This window comes from Chelmon rostratus, chromosome 15 (genome assembly GCF_017976325.1).
Source record: "Chelmon rostratus isolate fCheRos1 chromosome 15, fCheRos1.pri, whole genome shotgun sequence".
Classification (NCBI taxonomy): Eukaryota; Metazoa; Chordata; class Actinopteri; order Chaetodontiformes; family Chaetodontidae; genus Chelmon; species Chelmon rostratus.
In genome coordinates this window covers 910,818-931,053 of record NC_055672.1, presented here as the reverse complement: position 1 = coordinate 931,053, position 20,236 = coordinate 910,818, and the positions used below count along the sequence as shown (strand labels likewise).

The 20,236-nt window shown below is 45.4% G+C and overlaps 1 protein-coding gene across 1 annotated transcript in view; it reads left to right on the top strand.

Moving 5' to 3' along the window:
• scfd1 (sec1 family domain containing 1) overlaps nt 1-17,549 on the top strand; it is a 28,270-nt gene extending 10,721 nt beyond the window's left edge. The window contains exons 17-25 of the mRNA XM_041953340.1: nt 9,485-9,564; nt 9,868-9,930; nt 10,918-10,993; nt 12,632-12,685; nt 15,520-15,572; nt 15,700-15,733; nt 16,421-16,486; nt 16,690-16,758; nt 17,325-17,549. Of these exons, the coding sequence (XP_041809274.1) occupies nt 9,485-9,564; nt 9,868-9,930; nt 10,918-10,993; nt 12,632-12,685; nt 15,520-15,572; nt 15,700-15,733; nt 16,421-16,486; nt 16,690-16,758; nt 17,325-17,348 (519 nt within the window). The 3' untranslated portion in view covers nt 17,349-17,549. The remainder of the gene's footprint in view (nt 1-9,484; nt 9,565-9,867; nt 9,931-10,917; nt 10,994-12,631; nt 12,686-15,519; nt 15,573-15,699; nt 15,734-16,420; nt 16,487-16,689; nt 16,759-17,324) is intronic.
• Nucleotides 17,550-20,236: the final 2,687 nt, after the last annotated feature.

The window sequence follows — 20,236 nt, the reverse complement described above, 5'->3', positions numbered from 1 at the left end:
ACGGCTGAAGCTTAACATACAACAACACACACCAACAGCTGAAGCTTAACATACGACACAACACACACCAACGGCTGAAGCTTAACATACAACAACACACACCAACGGCTGAAGCTTTGTGTACGACACAACACACACCAACAGCTGAAGCTTAACATAAGACACAACACACACCAACAGCTGAAGCTTAACATACAACAACACACACCAACGGCTGAAGCTTAACATACGACACAACACACACCAACAGCTGAAGCTTAATATACAACACAACACACACCAACAGCTGAAGCTTAATATACAACAACACATACCAACAGCTGAAGCTTAACATACAACAACACACACCAACAGCTGAAGCTTAATATACAACACAACACACACCAACAGCTGAAGCTTAATATACAACAACACACACCAACAGCTGAAGCTTAACATACGACACAACACACACCAACAGCTGAAGCTTAACATACGACACAACACACACCAACAGCTGAAGCTTTATGTGCAACACAACACACACCAACAGCTGAAGCTTAACGTACGACACAACACACACCAACAGCTGAAGCTTTGTGTGCAACACAACACACACCAACAGCTGAAGCTTAACGTACGACACAACACACACCAACAGCTGAAGCTTAACATACGACACAACACACACCAACAGCTGAAGCTTAACATACGACACAACACACACCAACAGCTGAAGCTTAACATACGACACAACACACCAACAGCTGAAGCTTAACGTACAACACACACCAACAGCTGAAGCTTAACATACGACACAACACACACCAACAGCTGAAGCTTAACATACGACACAACACACACCAACAGCTGAAGCTTTGTGTACGACACAACACACACCAACAGCTGAAGCTTAACATACGACACAACACACACCAACAGCTGAAGCTTTGCGTACGACACAACACACAGCAACAGCTGAAGCTTTGTGTACGACACAACACACAGCAACAGCTGAAGCTTTGTGTGCAACACAACACACACCAACAGCTGAAGCTTAATATACGACACAACACACACCAACAGCTGAAGCTTTGTGTACGACACAACACACACCAACAGCTGAAGCTTTGTGTACGACACAACACACACCAACAGCTGAAGCTTAATATACGACACAACACACACCAACAGCTGAAGCTTTGTGTATGACACAACACACACCAACAGCTGAAGCTTAACATACGACACAACACACACCAACAGCTGAAGCTTAGCGTACAACACAACACACACCAACAGCTGAAGCTTTGTGTACGACACAACACACACCAACAGCTGAAGCTTAACATACAACACAACACACACCAACAGCTGAAGCTTAACATACAACAACACACACCAACAGCTGAAGCTTAACATACAACAACACACACCAACAGCTGAAGCTTAACATACAACAACACACACCAACAGCTGAAGCTTTGTGTACGACACAACACACACCAACAGCTGAAGCTTACTTACATTAACGTTACAACACTAACAAGACCTGGAGCCACATTTCAGACCCTGGAGTGGTTTCATTAATGTGAAAGAGCTTCAGAGGGATTCCTCAGCAGAGTTTTAGGTTCTTTCGAGAATCTTCACCAGAAAACCTTCAAAAGAGACCAAATTGACTTTTTGACACGCTGGCTGAGCTTGTTTTTACCGTCCGGAGTTGGTGCATATGGAAAGACTTGCTGCATCAAAACAACTTGAAAATGATCACAGTGAAACTTGGAGACGTGCTGTACGAGAATATCTCTGTTGTCATAACAACATGTCCTCATTTCTACATTGGCACATTTTAAAATTCTAACTCTTTTGGTACATTTTCACTCTCCACGGTGGCAGAGAAGCTTCCAACATTTACTCATCAAACGGAAAATCTGTGGCGCCTGGTGGGCGTTGATTCCTCTCCCTGATTATCTGCAGTATAAAATACCATAAAATGGAAATACTCAAGTAAAGTACTGTCATTGTACTTAAGTACATAGTAAATGTCGTCATGTACCTTCCAGCTCATGTGATGAACTCCCTCTCAGACCTTTTGAATGTGTATGAGGAGGGTTTGGTTTAAAGTGGCCACCAGTAGATGATTTAATAGAAACACGACTTTTTCAACAAATCTTAGAAGACGTTGAAGCTTTGAACACTGAAACATGTCGAGAAGCTGCTCCCGTGTGACTCGTACTTCATGTCGCAGTAAAAATATCCAGTGAAAGAAACAATGATTCCTTTGACAGCACGCTAAGTGCAGCTAATAATATCAATGAGTAACGTTTGGCTCTTTGAGGAAACGGCTTCTTCTTGTCAACATCCAGATATTTTCCTTGGTCAGGACCGTGTTTTCATTTTGAATCCTCTTCGCTGCCACTTTGCATCTCTAAAAACTCGCCAGAATCCGAGCGCTCCAAACCGCTGCTCTGTTGGACGTGGACGGGCCGCCTTCAGAAGTGTGTTATTGGATCTGTCATCACAGCCGAACCGACACAATCGGCCAGTGTGAGTCGCCGAACCGCCCCGCTCGGTCCGAACCACGACCGTCACCGCTCGGCTCTTATGTCTCAATTGTCAGAGTTCGTAACTTTAACTTTAACTCCACTGTGGCTCTTAAAGTTGAGCCACAGTGAAGGACGTCCGGGAGAACGTTGAGCTCCTAAACTGACACACAGCAAGAACACAAACACAACAGAGTTCACTTTGGTAGCAGAGCTATGCTAAGGTGCTAAGCTAATTTACTCTGGCTGTCGACATACTTTACTGTACTTCTCGTCTGGGTCTGTTTTTCCTGGTTTCAGGCTCGTAGCTCCGATGAGGGGTATGTTGTTGTTGTACAGTGATGTTTGGGACAGTAGTGTCCCTCCAGCTGTTTGGGCTGGTAGTTTTTATTGGCTTTCAAATCTGGAAATGGCACATAACAGTACGACAAGCTGGAGGTATGACAGACTTTGTTCAAGATTCAAGATTCAAGAGCCTTTATTGTCATTGAGCATGTCAATGAAATTTTCATTGCAACCCCCATGTAAGGAACAGAAAGTAAGAGATAAGAAGATTAGAAAGAATAAAATTAAGATAACTACTATAAAATAAACCAACGTACAATAAAAATATTCGTAAAAGCAATTAAAAATATACAAGAATGAAAATATACTAAGACAATAAAAATATACTAAACAATAAACAATAAAATATGGAAGTGAAATGTGCAAACAGAATAAAATATACCAGTGGACAATAAAATATGCCAATGAAAATGAAATGTGCCAATATACTAAAATGTATATAATTAGTTAAGTGAATGTGTGGACCTAAAAGTTAAGTACACAGAAGGTGCAGGTGGAGGTGTAGGTGTAGGTGTAAAGTGCGGTGTGCAGTGGTTCACAGTTCTCACAGTCTCTCACTGCAGTGGGGGGGCTGCTGGGGGTGATAGCTCTGACAGCTCTGGGGAAGAAGCTGTCCCTCAGTCTGTTGGTGGTGGTGCTTTCCTGATGGAAGAGGTACAAACAGTCTGTGGCCCGGATGGCTGGGGTCCGTGGCGATGGATCTTGCCCTCTTCCTGACCCGGCCTTCATATATAGAGTCTAGGTCAGGGAGGGGGCGGCCCACGATGCCCTGTGCAGTTTTAACCACCCGTGCCAGTTGTTTCCTCTCCTGTGCCGTGCAGCTGCCATACCACACTGTCACACTGAGGCAGAGGACGCTTTCAGTTGTGGCCCTGTAGAAGCTGACGAGAACCAAGAGGAGAGTCCACACATGTAGTAGTAGTCGTAGTAGTAGTCGTGGTAGTAGTACTCACTGGAAAACACTGAGTTCCCCTTGAAATGTGAGCTAACAGCAGGAGGAAGTGATGAGCTTAAATCAGTAAGTCCAGAGACGGTTTAGCGCTTAAAGGATGTTTTAAGGTTGGTGTTCATCATTAGCATCAGCTACAGAGCGTGTAAAGTTTCCTGTTGATCAGATCTTTGAGTTTTGTGAGCGGTTTGAAAACTTTACTTGGTGATGCGTTCAAAGACCCTCACACATTCAACAGTTTAAAGTCTGCTACTGAACAGTGTTGTGTCGTCAGTCTGGTCAAACCCAGAAGAGCAACACTGATCATGCCAGAGGGGTCCCTTGTGCTTTAAAACCGCTAACTGTATTTAAAATGTGCTGGCGCCGCGCACTGCTCTATGACTGTTATGACCTGCAGTCCCCAGGAGAATTGAATTAGAAGTGGTAGTAGAAGGTGTTTTCATGTGTTTTCTGGAACGTATTAGAAGTTGTGTGAGAGCAGAGATGACTCAGCGGTGAGACGGTGACGGGAGGATCATGGTTTACTTTGTTTTCCCTCCACGGTTCACTGCTGTCAAAATAAAACCTCACACTGAAGAAGAAAACTGGGACTCTCGGGGGAACTCTGTCATCCTCCTGCGGCTTCGTGTTCACGTCCAGGAACAAAACAGAGACGCTGAGGACGGGAGACGATCCGAGGGGACAGGGAGATTAAAGACACAGCGGGACAATGCTTCTCATTCTTCTCTGGAGTAAAGAGATGCAGAACCAAACAGACCTTCAGCTCCGCCGGGGCCAAGTGTCAGGAGCCGGCGGTTTTATTCAAATCTTCATTGTTGTTTAGTTTTAATGTGACGATGAGGGACGTGGACACCTTCAGAGGCAAGTTGTGTACGGAGTTATCTGTGTACTTTAATCTTAGAGGCAAGTTTTACTACGAAATCACAGAAAGACAACAGAAAAGATTTCTGAAAGTGTTTTTTTAATGTTTAAACCACGACATCAGTTTTAAAATGTTCACCTGGAGATTCTGTAGTTTCTGTTTTAGAGCGCTGGATTGAACATTGGTGGGTCATTTGGTGTCAAAGTCACAATTAAAGGATAACTTTCGTTTTTTACAACCTGGACCTTATTTGTAGCATTAAATATGACCATTTACTCACCCAGACAACTTTGGTGGCATTTGGAGTCGTTTTGAAGAAATTATGCGAGTACTCGGGGCATCCATGCGCAGCCTCTATATAACGCATAATCTGCAGAAACTCGTTCATATTCCAATATTTTGTTCTGATATGCTGGTGCTATTCCCCTCTGAGCCCGTGGTGGCATGTTATCAACATCCGGCGTCTCTAGACAACTACCTCTGACGTGGATGATGTCATTACCGAACGCCGGGCGCTGCGAGCAGCCAGCCACAACACGGCTGACTCTGCGGCGGTCGGCTACGAATACGCAATAACGAACCATAGCTGTGCCAAACTACAGCTAAACTAGCCGACCGCCGGCTAACTCACTCTGTGTCCATTCACATGGTTCTTATATTCCTCACTCTTCCCTCCATCCATTCGTATACAGATATTTGTCTTGTGTTGGACAAACAGCTAAAAGACTCCATCAGTTTCAGACTGCAGACTCAGGTGGTTACTGGGGGGTGTTGGGGTGCAGCTGTCAGGAATTTGTATGAGGGGGTCCCGCAGTATCACTTTGAGAAGCTTTAAAACAAGCACATCGTCACCTGTTTGCAGCAGGACGAACAAACATGATAGAGTCTCAAATGTGGCTGTAAAGGCTGACACACTGGTCAGGTTTGGGTCTCCAGCTGGTATATTTATTAAATATAGTCAGATCAGGTGTGACAGTGTCAAAGTTTGGGAGTAAAACTATAATATCAGTAGAAAGTTCTCAGATTCTGCAGCATCACCAGCTTCTCCATCTTTATGATGGCTGTGCAGTCGTATCTGCTCTCTGCTTGATGGTGACACGATTTAATAGCATGAATTTTAAACCTTGTGCCTGTTCAGTCACTGAAGTCAAAAAGCAAAGTGGAGTCACAGCTAATTTGTGTTAAATTCAAAGTCAACGTTTTTCACTGAAGTCATCAGATTTGTGACTGATTCAAGCCACAAATATTAATAAGCGGTTTTCACAGTGTGTTCTTTGGATCCGAAGACTGAGGACACCTGTGAAAATACACTAAATCTCTTAATGATGTTTTCAAATTGTGAAATCATCAAACCTAAAGCCAAACCTGAATGTAGATGGTCTGGTTCCAGACCCCTGACTGCCACCTACAATGGCTTTTTTTTCCTTCAGTGGTTTTGTGCTCCCTGACGGTTGTCCTCAGTTGGAGAAACCACAGTTTCTTCACAGTTTTGCAAGCCGGATCATGAATGAGGGCATCATCTTCAAGCAGACCTACATGTCTACCAGCTACGTCCATCCACAAAGCAGCCGCACAGGTGGAATAACAGCTCTAAAAGAGCTAACTGTCCCCATCAACCGCTGCTCCGGCTCCTGTGTGAGCTGAAAACCTCATCGAAGAGAAGGAAGCATCACTGATTAGAACCGATCATTATAAAACTAAGAGAACAACATAAACTGCATCTCAGATGGTTTATCAGAAACATTAGACTCTGCTGGTTTCTCCTCATTTGCTGTAGGGACGGAGTTTATTTCTGGGATTGCAGAAATTCCTCTTGAGATTTGTGTTGTTTAAAAAAAATGACTTGGCGTGTCAGGTGACCTCCAGATCTTCCCATCGTCCCTGCCAGGCTTCTTCACCAACGCTCAGACTAAACCAGCACAGGGGACGCTCACCCCGCCGACTGTGGAGCAGAAATGTTTCAGAGAGAACGTCCTCAGAACCACATCCTGCTGATCAGTAACCAACTTTTGGACGGGTTCTATGAGAAGCCTTTTTGGCTCCACCACATTAATAATTTCACGATGAGCCTGAGGTAGAGCTCCGAGGTCCTCTCAGAAAATAGAAACCTGGTTAGAGCGGCTATGAAAGGAACAGAGCTGGGTCAGGTTTAGTTTGGCACAAAGCACCTCTCATCCTCTCTGATATTTCAGGGACTGGGTTTGTTATCGCTTTGAGTTTGCTGTTAAAAATTGATGCACCAGGAGTTCAGGAGTCAGTTTGTAGTTCTAAGTATGTTTTGACAATGTTTGTACTCATTCCCTGACGAGGTCCGCAGGTTTTCACAACTCCACTGAGTTCTCCAATCAGTCAAGACCAGAGAACACCTGCTGACCCTTTTCTCGCCCCAGAATTCCTCCAACCTTGAAAAGCAGTCAGCCGGTGGAGTCCAGGCCTCCAGCGGCTGCTGTGGGCAGACTGCTCTGCTCGTACACCTGCAGAAACAATCCTTTACTTTATCTCAATTATTCAGCCGGTGATCATTCAAACAGTGCAGGCCAAGATCTAAAAGCACGAGTCAGGACCATTCATCAACTATGCCGTTAAGCCTCTCCAGTAAAAACACTTGGTTTTCTGTTGTCAGTGACATCAGTGTTGGGACAGAGAGGAGAAGCTGCTGTTTTCATGCAGCTAAATATTGCTCAGCTTTTCCTCCGTTGAGTTTGAAGTTAGTTTGTGTCGTTCAGTGAAGAAGAAAACAACTCTGGGCCTCAATCACAGCAAACATGATTAGTTGTCTGCAGGTCGTCCTCCACCATGCCGGCGGACATCAGCGTTAAGCTGAACCTCAGTTTCCCAAAGAAACCTCCAGATGTGTGGAGTCCTGAAGTAAAACTGCTGCAGTGAACATCTGGAGGACGTGTGATGGATGACAGACAGGTTGACTCAGTCCTACAAACACAAAACAATCCTGTTGTTGACGGTGTTAGCCCTGTTAGCCTTAGTCGACCTTTTTAAGCTATGCTAGTGCTACGCTATGACTTCCAGCCTCGCTGCTGAATGTTTAATCCAGACTGAAATATCTCAACGAACTGTCGATGGATTGTCTTGAAATGTGGTTCAGACGTTCACAGCCGGCTTTTCCTGCAGCGCCACCGTGAGTTGTAGCGTTAGTTGATTAGCGGGCGGTGTTCTGTTCTGGGGGGCAGATGGGCTGCGGGGGGTAACCAGGTGTTTGAAGCGTGCAGCTTGACCGCAGTCAGTTAATTCGTTTGTCTTGTCATTATGTCGTCATGAAAAAGTTCATCGACAAAAACATTTTGTCACGCTGACAGAACACACAGTTTCAAACCCCGCCCACTTTCACACCTGACCCCTGGCTGTGTGAAGTGGGCGTGGATCTCGGATCGACGGACGCTTCCTGCCGAGTCTGCCTTCGGAGGGACACTTTGAGACGCTGTTGGAGGACCTGGTGGCGCCTCGTCGTAGCAGGCGGGGGCCCTCGCGGCGGCTGTTCGGATCTCCAGCTCGTCCCTGGTTTCCTCTGCTAACAGACGGTGTGACGGCTCTCTCCCCCCGCTGCCCAGAACCTAACCCTAACCCTCACTCTTTCTTTCATTCCACTTTCATCCACCTGAGAGATGGATGATCCCGGGTTTACCCCCTCACCCTCCATCGACACCCCCCCCCCCTCCCTTCCTGTCATCTGTGGTCATCCCTCTCCCTCAGTGACCAGCTCTTGGCCTCCTGTCTGTTACTTTTTGTCTCTTTCTCTTCTTCCTCTCCCTCCTTTGATCTGTCTCCCGCTCACAGACCCCCCCCCCCCCCCCCCCCCCCCCCCCCCCCATCTGCTGCAGAGTGTTCCAGAGTTTCTGACTGATGTGGGATCTCAGTCCTACAAAAACAACCACACACGCCGCCGCGGACTCGCTCTCACGTGGCTCGGCCGTTGTGTAATCGGCCGGCGGCTCCCGCCGAGCTGCCGGTCAGGAGCTTATTGAGGAGGAAGCCGCGTGCAGACGATCCTCTCGCCGTGTGTCACCTTCACGAGCTGCAGGCGGGAATCCGGCAGTCTGTTTTGGTCCTGCCGTGCAGATACTGTGATGGTTCCTCCGTGTTTTCTTTGGCCTCTGAAACAACAGCCTCAAGCCGGCGTGACGATAACCTCGCTACTGAAAACGGCTACGCTGGCGTAGCTGCTAATGTAGAGCGGTCACAATAACACACAGCCGAAGAAGATAACCTCCATCGTTCATCCGCCGGTCGAGGGGGAGAGTCACCCACCCAGAGCCGGGTTCTGCTCGAGGTGTCTGCCTCATGGGGGGACTGTTGGTTCTCTGTGGAGTGACAGTCTGGTCCTGAACTGCTCTATGTGCAACAGCTCCTGTTGTGATTCGCTGCTATATAAATAAAGCTGGATTGAACTGAACCAGACAAGAGTTCAGACACTCATATCAAAAAGATGAACCCGTTCAACATTAGCAGCAGTGCGACATCATTCGACCAATCAGAGTCAGGTTCACTGCAAATTCGGTTTCCACACGAGGAATTTACATGATGGTGCAGAACAAACATATTAAACTAATAGAAAAAAACAAGTACAAGTCTACAAGAAAGTAGAGAGATGACCTTATCATGTGACCTTTCTGCTCTTTCTGTGAATGAATGAATGAACGTGTGAATTATTGAACGTGTGACTGATCAGTCTCATTTTTAAGCCGCTGCTCAGATCCTCCTGCAGACTTCATCTGGAGTTTCATTTTGTTTGAACTCGTTGAGCGTTAATTGAAAAGCGACAGCTGTTGATCTTCTGTTTGTGTGTTTCAGTCGGACTTGGAGCAGTATAAGACGGCTCTGCTGGATGCAGGCTGCGACCTTTCACCTCTCAGCTACATCAAGCAGTGGAAGTGAGTGTGTTTGGTTTGTATTTAAAATCATCTGATGAAGTTTCCATCAGAGGTCTTTGTAGCTTCATTGAACCTCATCTTTGCTTCCAACAGTCCTCATTCACCCTGTGCGCTGCGATATTTTAAATCCTCCAGAATCAGATTTATACTGAGTGTCATAGTTCACATTTATCAGATCACATTTCATGTTGTAATGTTAACTCAAGTAAAGATATTTCCGTCTTCTTATTGTCTGGATGATAGAACTGACAGATGCTGTTTGACAGAATGTTGAGTCGTTCTGGTTTCCTCCATCTTTTCCAGGGCGTTTACCAAGATGGCCGCCACCCCGGCTAACTACGGCAACAGTGGGGTCAAACCCATGGGGTAAGTGAAGAACAGAAGACTCGTTCTTTAACGTCTTTAATGATCAAACGTGTTCATTCTCAAACCTTAAAAACCGTAACGGCGTCGCTTTGGAAGCAGCGGCGTTGAGACGAAGCTGCTGGTCTCTTCTACGAGATAAAAAACACTTTTAAAGCTGCCCTTGAGCAAGGCGCTCGAGAATCATCTCCAATTTAAAAGCTTCGGTTCAACGTCACGTCCTTTTCTTCCAGTTGGAGGTGATTCTGGAGCAGCAGTTAACTCACTGTCTGTTCATGTTTATTGATACAACAGTCCTGCAGTAGATCCTCCGTCAGGAGGTTTTTCCTCTGTTTTACTTGACGAATACTCGTAACTCCAGGTTCACTTGTCTGTCAAAGGATTTCAAGATTTTAAAATTATTGCCTCCAGGAATATTTTCATATATGTTTCCTTCAGAGTTTCAAGCAAATACGATAAAAGCAGAACGATTCAGTAGCTTAATATTTACACACAGTGAATAATCATAACTGTAGTTTCTGTCAAACAGAGCAGAAATAATAAGTTACTGCAGATTATAGTCGAGTTAATAAAGTGAATATGAGCATTGAAGCAACAGAAGAAAGCTGCAAACACACAATCATCTTTTATTTTTTCTTTTTCATTTCCACGGTTATGTTTAGTCACAGTTGAACTGGACTCCCACCTACTGGAAGATGTATGGAATTTATTCCATGTTAAGTACGTTAACTGCATCGACGTGATTGGCTGTTCTTCGCTGTGATGTAGGTCCATGTTTTCAGCTCCGTGTCGCAGTTTGTGTGTTTCTGCAGCAGCATCAGTGTTTTCATTCATTCGGTTGAATCAGGGTTTGTGTTGAGATTACCAGCCTAACCCTGTCCTCCTCCTCCTCCTCCTCCCCCTCCTCCTCCTGATCTCCCGTCTTCTCTTTGTCCCCCCTCGTTTCCTCCCCCGCCCCCCCGCCCCCCCCCCCCCTCCTCCTCCCCTCAGGCTGTTTTCCAGAGTGATGAATACCGGCTCCCAGTTCGTCATGGAGGGAGTGAAGAACCTGGTGCTCAAACAGCACGTGAGTCAAACTCTTCAGAGGTAGAAAATAAGCTGCAGTGACTCCAAACGACCCTAACCCTGCACCTGGGGGGTCGTCACTCATCAAACTGAAAGATCCTTCGTTTCATAACTGCTAGAAGACAGATCTAAAGATCTAAACAGAAAGAGTCGTCAGTGATCCTGGATCTCAGCAGGAAGTAGATGTCTGAGTAATGTGGCTCAGTCGATGAACAAATGAACATGGAGACAGAAATCAGTTCATAGAGACTCTGAAAATCTGCAGCATCTCTGCTTCGAGCTGTTTGATTGGATAAAATCTTCTGTCATCATGTTCAAAACGTTAATTTATCCACTGAAGAGTCTGAATCAGAGCCACCGTGTCCCAGGTCTGCTGGATGACGGTCATGAGATGTGGTTCAGACGTTCGTGTTCCCCTCAGGATGAACTGTAATAACGCTTCATCTAGCGCCACCATCAGGTCAACATGTTAATGTGTCCACTACTTTACCTCTGAGCAAACACCTGCAGAACTGACGACATCTCCTTCAAGACCACAAGCCCTGCGAACACTACACCTGCGCAGCATCAACGTGTTAGCATGCTGATGCTAGCATGCTGATGTTAGCATGTTGATGTTAGCACAGCCTCGCAGAGCTGCTAGATTGGCTGTTGGCTCTTCTGGTTCTGACAGAAACGGATCAGAAAAAGCTGAAAGGAGCTTAAATCCGGGGGATTTTAAATCCCATCAGGTGATGGAAGACATCCTGTAATCAAACGGTGAAACTGAACACTCAGGATCAGGATCAGGATCAGGATCAGCGGTCGGAGCTGAAGCTTTTGATACTTGTGACCCGCCGCCATGTTAGAGGAGGAAGACTGCAATCCTCATCTTTTCTCCTTCCTCATGATTTATTAAATATTTCCTTTGTTTTTCCTTTTAGTCCTTTTCTTTCTTCTTCATGTCTTTCTTTTTGTTGGTCCTCCTCCAACATGGCGGAACGTCACCTGTAACCGATGGCAACCAGCCTCCAAGCATTCCTCCGTCCTCGTCCTCGTACGTCTTTACCTTTCGCTTTATTCAACGTGTTTCGGCACCAAAACACCAGGCTCCACCCGCCTGTGTCTGGCAAGAGGTTAAATCAAGCGTACCTAATGACAGAGTCATCGTTCCTGGACAGCAGCGATGATGATGATGACAACTTGGAGGATCCGGGGGTGTTTCAGGGTGAAACTGGCACCAGCATGAAGTCATTTATAATCATCACACACACACACACACACACACACACACAGCGAGTCGCTGTCTGTTTTCTTCATACAGCAGCTGAACTGAGACCAGCTGAAATCGGCCCTTGATGCTCTGCAGAGCTGCCAGAACATTAGAAACTGGATGGAGCCGTTGACACTCTGATATTTACAGACTTCTTCCACACTCTCGCCTCCAACTTTTGAAAAAAGACGTTTACAAACAGAATCCAAACAAAACAAAAAGATTTCTGAAGATTAAAACTCAGTGAAAACCGTCTGAACCCGAAACTGCCAAGACCAGACGACCTTCAGGTGGAAATAAATGAGTACAACTGTGAACGACTGGGGCTAAGCTAACCAGGCTAGCTGTGTCTTAGCTGTGTACGTAAAGTCGTGTCTTCTCTTTCAGAACCTTCCAGTCACTCGGATCCTGGACAACCTGATGGAGATGAAGTCGAACCCTGTGAGTCCGGTTCTTCTCTGTGTCTCAAGTTTTCTTTTAGTCGGAAAATTGTTAAAAACGTGAAAAGATTTTAGTGAAAGTTTGACTGTGGACCAACGAGCAGAATTTCCTGATGAATTTGCTTCTTATCTTCTTATCATGTTCAGACTCAAACCAACATGTTGGTCCGTTAATATTCTCTGACTTCCTGTCTGTGGCTCTCAGCTCATTGGTTCTGGTCATCACATTCTGTCACACAGTGTATACACACACACACACACACACACACACACACGTGACTACACATGTAGCTGTCAACACACAGTTTAACACACACATAGGTCAGTGGTGATGATGATGATGATGATGATGGTTGAGTGAAATTTTTGATTCAGCTCCTCAGTTCATGTTGTCATCTGATCCTGAACACACACACATACACACACTCACACACAAACACACACACACTCACACACTCTGTGCAGGTTTCTCAGCGTCTGGAGTTACAGACGACCAACAAAGATTCTGTTGTTGTGAACCTGAGGGGGGAGCAGAGGGGGAGGAGGGGAAAGACAAGACTGGGATGAAGATGAAAGAAATAGAAGAGCACATTCTCCCTCTATCAGATTGTACTGTGTGTGTGTGTGAGTGTGAGTGTGAGAGAGAGAGAGGCTAGGCTAACCAGGCTAGCTGTTTCTTATTCGTCTGTTCAGGTTTGGTCTCTCTGGGCCTCCGTGCTCCTCCTCATAGTGTCAAACCAAGTGAAATCCGTGCAGACGAAGCTGCAGATCTGAGGTCTGTCTTTAGTAGAAACATGTGGAAGTCAAAGACAGCAGAGCTGCAGCTCATCTGAACTCTGAGGCGGTTTAACTCTGAGGCGGTTTAACTCTGAGGCGGTTTAACTCTGTGACAGTTTAACTCTGAGGCGGTTTAACTCTGAGGCGGTTTAACTCTGTGACAGTTTAACTCTGTGACAGTTTAATTCTGAGGCGGTTTAACTCTGAGGCGGTTTAACTCTGACGCGGTTTAACTCTGACACAGTTTAACTCTGACGCGGTTTAACTCTGACGCGGTTTAACTCTGAGGCAGTTTAACTCTGAGGCGGTTTAACTCTGAGGCGGTTTAACTCTGAGGTAGTTTAACTCTGAGGCGGTTTAACTCTGACACAGTTTAACTCTGACACAGTTTAACTCTGACACAGTTTAACTCTGAGGCAGTTTAACTCTGTGGCGGTTTAACTCTGACACAGTTTAGCTCTGAGGCAGTTTAACTCTGAGGCGGTTTAACTCTGAGGTAGTTTAACTCTGAAGTAGTTTAACTCTGAGGCGGTGTAACTCTGAGGCGGTTTAACTCTGAGGCGGTTTAACTCTGACACAGTTTAACTCTGAGGCGGTTTAACTCTGACACAGTTTAACTCTGAGGCAGTTTAACTCTGACGCAGTTTAACTCTGACGCAGTTTAACTCTGAGGCGGTTTAACTCTGACGCAGTTTAACTCTGACGCAGTTTAACTCTGAGGTATTTTAGCTCTGAGGCGGTTTAACTCTGAGGCGGTTTAACTCTGAGGCAGTTTAACTCTGAGGTAGTTTAACTCTGAGGCGGTTTAACTCTGAGGCGGTTTAACTCTGAGGCGGTTTAACTCTGACACAGTTTAACTCTGACACAGTTTAACTCTGAGGCAGTTTAACTCTGTGGCGGTTTAACTCTGACACGGTTTAACTCTGAGGCGGTTTAACTCTGAGGTAGTTTAACTCTGAGGTAGTTTAACTCTGAGGTAGTTTAACTCTGAGGCGGTTTAACTCTGAGGCGGTTTAACTCTGACACAGTTTAACTCTGACACAGTTTAACTCTGAGGCGGTTTAACTCTGAGGCAGTTTAACTCTGAGCCGGTTTAACTCTGAGGCAGTTTAACTCTGAGGCAGTTTAACTCTGAGGCAGTTTAACTCTCTCACAGTTTAACTTGGCAGGTTTCAACAGTTAATAACTCAGAAGTGCAGTTTGTGGTACAATCAGCCCCGCCTCTTAGTTACTGTTGTTAAGTCAGACACGCGTCACAAAAAGAATCGCGGTGGTTCGGTTCTGTTCAGCCAGGTTCCACAGTGTGAATCAGAGGGACTGCAGCATGTGATCGAAGGATGTTTTCACAATGCACTCCTCTTGATGTAGCTACGTGTTAGCATTTTGCTAGCATTAGCTAATACTAGGTGTGACCATATACACTGAGTCTGTGACGAGTGTGACGCCGCTGTAATTTGACTTTACGTGGTGATGTCACCTGTCCAGCTGTGCAGCTACATCGTTACTATGAATGATGACATCAGCAGCTCGTCACCAAATCTGAGACAAACATCAAACATCTGTTCGTGTGCACTGAAGCTTAAACAGAAAATAAAACGATCATGAAGATGCACTCAGAGATAAAGTTCTCCAGAGGAAACAGGAAATGCCTTCAGAAAAAATCCAGTTAAAAAGACGAGTCTTCAGGCATCAGCAGAGTGAGGAGACATTTGGCAGGTGGAAGAACTTTCCACACTTTGGGGCAGATATGGAGGAAGACTCGTCTCCACAGCTCTTCATCCCGATCTCAGGACAGACAGCCTTTGGTCAGAGGATCGGTATGCAGACCGCTGAGGTTCAGAAAATAGAACTTTTATAAATAGAACTCTTAATGAATCAGAGAAAGTTCCACATGTGTCAGAAACTTGAACCTGGTTTTAATTTGTTAAAGTTTCACCACAGTTTGGTGATAACGTGTTGATCAGTGGTCGTTCTGCTGAGAAGACTTTGACCTGAACGTGTTCATATGAAGTAAACCAGCTGATGAGTCAGCTGACGTTCTTCTCTCTGATCTTCCAGGAAACAGACGACTATCGATACTTCGACCCGAAGATGCTGCGAGGCAGCGAGAGGTACGACTTCATCCAATCACAAATCAATCACAGCTGATCAGTTCACTCACCTGTTAGTGGAGACTGGTAGAGAGCTCGGAAATGTCTCCTCATCTTTACGCCTCCTCTTCCTCTTCTTCCTCTTCAGCTCCATTCCCAGGAACAAGAACCCGTTTCAGGAGGTGAGCAGAGTTTCTGTTTCTGTTTTTGATTGATCGAGTCTCAGTGATTTCCAGCACAAACAGATGCTGAAGAAGAATTCGAGAACAAACCAACATGACCTGAATGTTATTTCAGCGTGGACTCGTACCGACACGTGACGCCGTCTCATTTTCAGTCCGAGTGACGATCAGTCATCGCTGCTCTGATTGGACGAACAGGACTTCTCACCTGCTGGATCATGACTTCATGTTCCACAGCTCAGTCACATCAGAAACACGTGAAAGACGTGTCTGTGTACTGACGTGAGAGCTGCTCTGTGGCGTCGTCATGGAAACAAAGAAGTTAATGTTCAGGAAGTAAATCCTCGAGCTCTGACCAACGCGTCGAGTGTGTTTCTGTCCTCGTAAAACGTCGCGAGGATGATTGTGTCAAAAGTTAGAAACTTGCATCGTGTGCGTCCACGTTCGCTTCTTCTTCTCTGCATTTGTTTGCTCGTTACTGCCCCCTGGAGATCAGTGGAGGAGCACTGCTGGAGGTCTGAGGCTCCACAGGGAACCTTTAAAATACGCAGAGTGGCAACTTCACAATAAAAGCTGTGTGTAGTTCTCCTTCTTTTAATGCTTTTATTCTGAAAATAACTGCTCTGGTTTTTGTTCTGGATTCTTTTGAGTTTGTTCTTGTTCATCGTGTCGGCCTGTTTGTTTCAGGCCATCGTGTTCGTGGTCGGAGGCGGAAACTACATCGAGTACCAGAACCTGGTGGACTACGCCAAGGTACTGAAGTACTGCTGGTCTACTACTGCAAGAAGCTGTCGTCCACCTGTTCTTTCTCCTGCGGTTTGTTAGGAGTTGGTTACAGGACTGTTGTTTGGCAGTGTGTTGTATTGTACTCGTGTTAGTGAGGTTTTGTCTTCCAGATGCTAAAATCTGTCCTTCCTGCTGCAGGAAACACAATGATGTCATCTCTGTGTTTTCAGTTCAAACAGGGGAAGAAAGTTGTTTACGGCTGCAGTGAACTCTTCAACGCAGCTCAGTTCATCAAACAGGTGAGTTCAACACCTGTGGTCCTGCTGTACACCTGCCCTAAATCTAAAACATACACCAAAGGGTAGAAATGAAGTCTCACGTAGCGACAACATCGACTCCCAGTGAAGGAGCGTAGCTGTATTTTTACATTTGCTCAGATACTGTACAGAAGTACACATTTTAGGTACTTTTACTACTATCAGGTACTGAAAACAGGCTGTTTTTCTGAGATACGAGGTTCTCGCAGGACAAACATGTGATGATCTTATAGAATATGAAGCATCGCTGTAGATTAAACCAGCCAACAGGATATAAAGTAGTTCAGATGAGCTCAACCTGAAACATCTACAGCAGGAATATTAATCCACAAACATCAGAGATGATGAGAAACACTGACAGGAAACATTTTACTGATACATCAATACTTACTGTGAGTACTCAAGGTATATTTTACCTGCCTACATACTTTTACTTCAGTAAGGTTTTGAATGCAGGACTTTTACTTGTAGTGAGTATTTTTACAGTGTGTATTAGTTCTTTACTGAAGTAAAGCATCTGAATACTTGTACTTCTGTCCTCTCCACAGCTCGCCCAACTCGGCCAGAAGTGACGTGGACACAGCAAGATGTGAACCTCGCTCTCTCTCTCTGTCTCTCTCTCTCTCCCTGTCCCTCTATTCCTCTCTCTCTCTCTCTCTCTTGATTCCAGTTGTTTTTTATTGATCTCTGTTCTGTAATTGAACTACTTGTTTCGTGTCTTCTCTGTATTTCCGTCTCTTCCACTCAGCACTAATAAAGCTCATCAGTCTCGACTCTCACGGCAGCATCGCTCTTTGTTTTCCTCTCGCTGATGAAGGTTCGGTGTTAATGTCCCACCAGCCTCTTCTTCACTGGTCAGTTTTACAGTTTTACTCTTCGTCATGGTTCAGCTCCCAGTTACTGGATTGCTGCTTGCCTCAGATCCTCAGGCAGGTCTCTGCTGGCTCTCCTAAGTCCTGGTTCAGAACTAAAAGAAACCCGGTTTAACAGTGAGGACCCCTCAGATCTGAACTCTGCCTGAAGATCTGAGGCTGGAGAATCAGAAACATCTTTTAAATCACCTTTTTAAAAGACTTTTATGAATTGTAGCACACTGGTTGATCTGTTTGATCATTATTAGTGTTGTTGTTGTTGAAGACCTGGTTTTGGTTTTGATCCACGCTGACCACATCAGATATTAAACCCGACACATTCTGGGGTCATCAGGGTTATCTTCACGACTGTTAGCCGCAGGTCATTTGCTCCAGAAGCATTTTGATCTGCTGGATTTTTGGTCACTTTGTGTTCATCTGCAACAAAACATCAGAAACTAAATGTGAGAGTTTTCTGTCGACTAACTTCGCTCTTTGCTTCTCAGGATGAAATGCTGACGACACCTTCAGTGAAGGCCGTTAGCTGACTTGATGCTAATATAACACAGTGGCAGAAAGTAACTAAGTAACTGTCAACAGTCCCACAGCTATGACATCTGTCAGCTACCTGTAGCTCCTACAGCCCTGAATCCATTACAGTCTGGACTCACGGAGCTTTCAGGATGATCCAGACCTGATCATGATACCATCACCTGAAGTCCAGTCTGAGCAGCTTCGTTCTCTGTCGATCGTTCATCAACAAACACTCTGCTGCTCCACTGTCGCCTCGTTTCACTCTCATTCACTGTGTTTTGCCTTCTAGACTGGAAAGTTTCTCAACTCAGAGGAGGAGGAGGACAACTGTGTTGGTACTACTACACACACACACACACACACACACACACACACACTCTTCATCCATCACTTTAAGGCAGCCTGGCACAGTGTGGTACAGCTCTGCTGCTGCTGCCATGTTCCTCCAACACCACAGCACCAAAAACAAAGAGATCAATCTGAGGATTATGTCATCATGGCATTTTAATCTGTGTGTGTGTGTGTGTGTGTGTGTGTGTGTGTGTGTGTGTGTGTGTGTGTGTGTGTGGTGACTGGTCTGGGAAATGAAATGAAAGCCTTTCAGTGGTTGCAAACATCGACACAGTTGATAAAATGCTGATTTTTTCCCCTCAAATAACAAAGTTGTGCTTCTGTGTCATTTATCCCTGAAGTGATGTCACAGATGACATCACTTCAGTGTTTGACTGTCAGTCGTCTGTTTTCTACTTTGAACGTGATGGAAAAGATCCTTTTAAGACTTGAATGATTGTTGATTTTAGAAAACAAAGTAATGGAGGTGCAGGTTACTGCAGCCCAGCGTCCCTCCCAGTCCAGAAGCTGTGATGTCACACTGTTGGCTGGCCGACACCAAATCAAAACACAGAAACATCTTGAACAACAATCATTTATGTTCCGTTCCGTTCTCAGAAATCTGATTTATTCGCTGATGGAAGTGAGACGGATTCACATGTAGCTTTGAAATGTTTCAAGACTTTCTGCTTTGTAGTTCAGCTCAGTGTGAAACCCCACGTGTTTCTGTTTCTATTATTCTACTGCAGAGACCACCCGCCCACACACACACACACACATTTGTTTCCATCATTTGTGGGGACATTAAATAGACTTCCATTACATTTCATTTCACTTTCCGAGCCCGAACCCAAGTCCTCACCCGAAAATATAATGATTTAAATTATGGGGACTTATGTTTTGTCCCCATTAGGAAGGTGAGTCCCCACACGGTTATGGGACCCCACATCGTGAGTGGGTGTTCAGCTTTTGGACCCCACAAATGTAGAAAAACGAGCGCACACACACACACACACAGAGTTAATCCCAGCTCAGTGTCAGGGATGTCGACTCTGTTATGTTGACTTCATGACCCGGGAGCTGAAATAATGAGGAAGAAGAAGAAGAAGAACAGGAGGGAGAAAACGAGGAGGCTGAAGGTGTAAAAGCAGAGGAGGAGAAAAAAGTAGAGGAGGACACCAAGGAGGTGATGAAAAGGAGGAGAGGAAGGGAAGAGTAGATGGTGGGAAGAAGAGAAGAAGGAAAGTGAGGAAAAGGGGAGAAAAACAGACTGATGAGGAGGAGGAGGACTAAGAAAACCATATTTTCAGTTTTAAGAAGCGCGACAGTCTCAGTCACTCTGAAAATGTTTGAAGAATAAACAGCTGATGCTTCTGAAGCTGACGTCTTCGTGATTCTCAACATCAGAATGTAACAGGACGTACTGACCTCAGATCAGAGTCTCAGCTGGTCTCACCAAACCGAAACGACCGACGCCCGACGAGAGCACGTGAGACGTCGGCCCGGAGACGACCAAACAGACGTCCTGCTCGCTCGTGGTCAACGCTGGAGCTAGGCTAGCAGTTTCCCCCCACTTACAGTCTCTGTGCTAAGCTAGGCTAGCCACAGGGCATAATGAAACTGATCATCTTCTCACTTCTTTTAACACGCTGTGATGCTTATACACAGACAAGAGATCATATACTGTGATACTCTACACACACACACACACCTTCACGTGTTCAGAGAAGAACACACACACACAC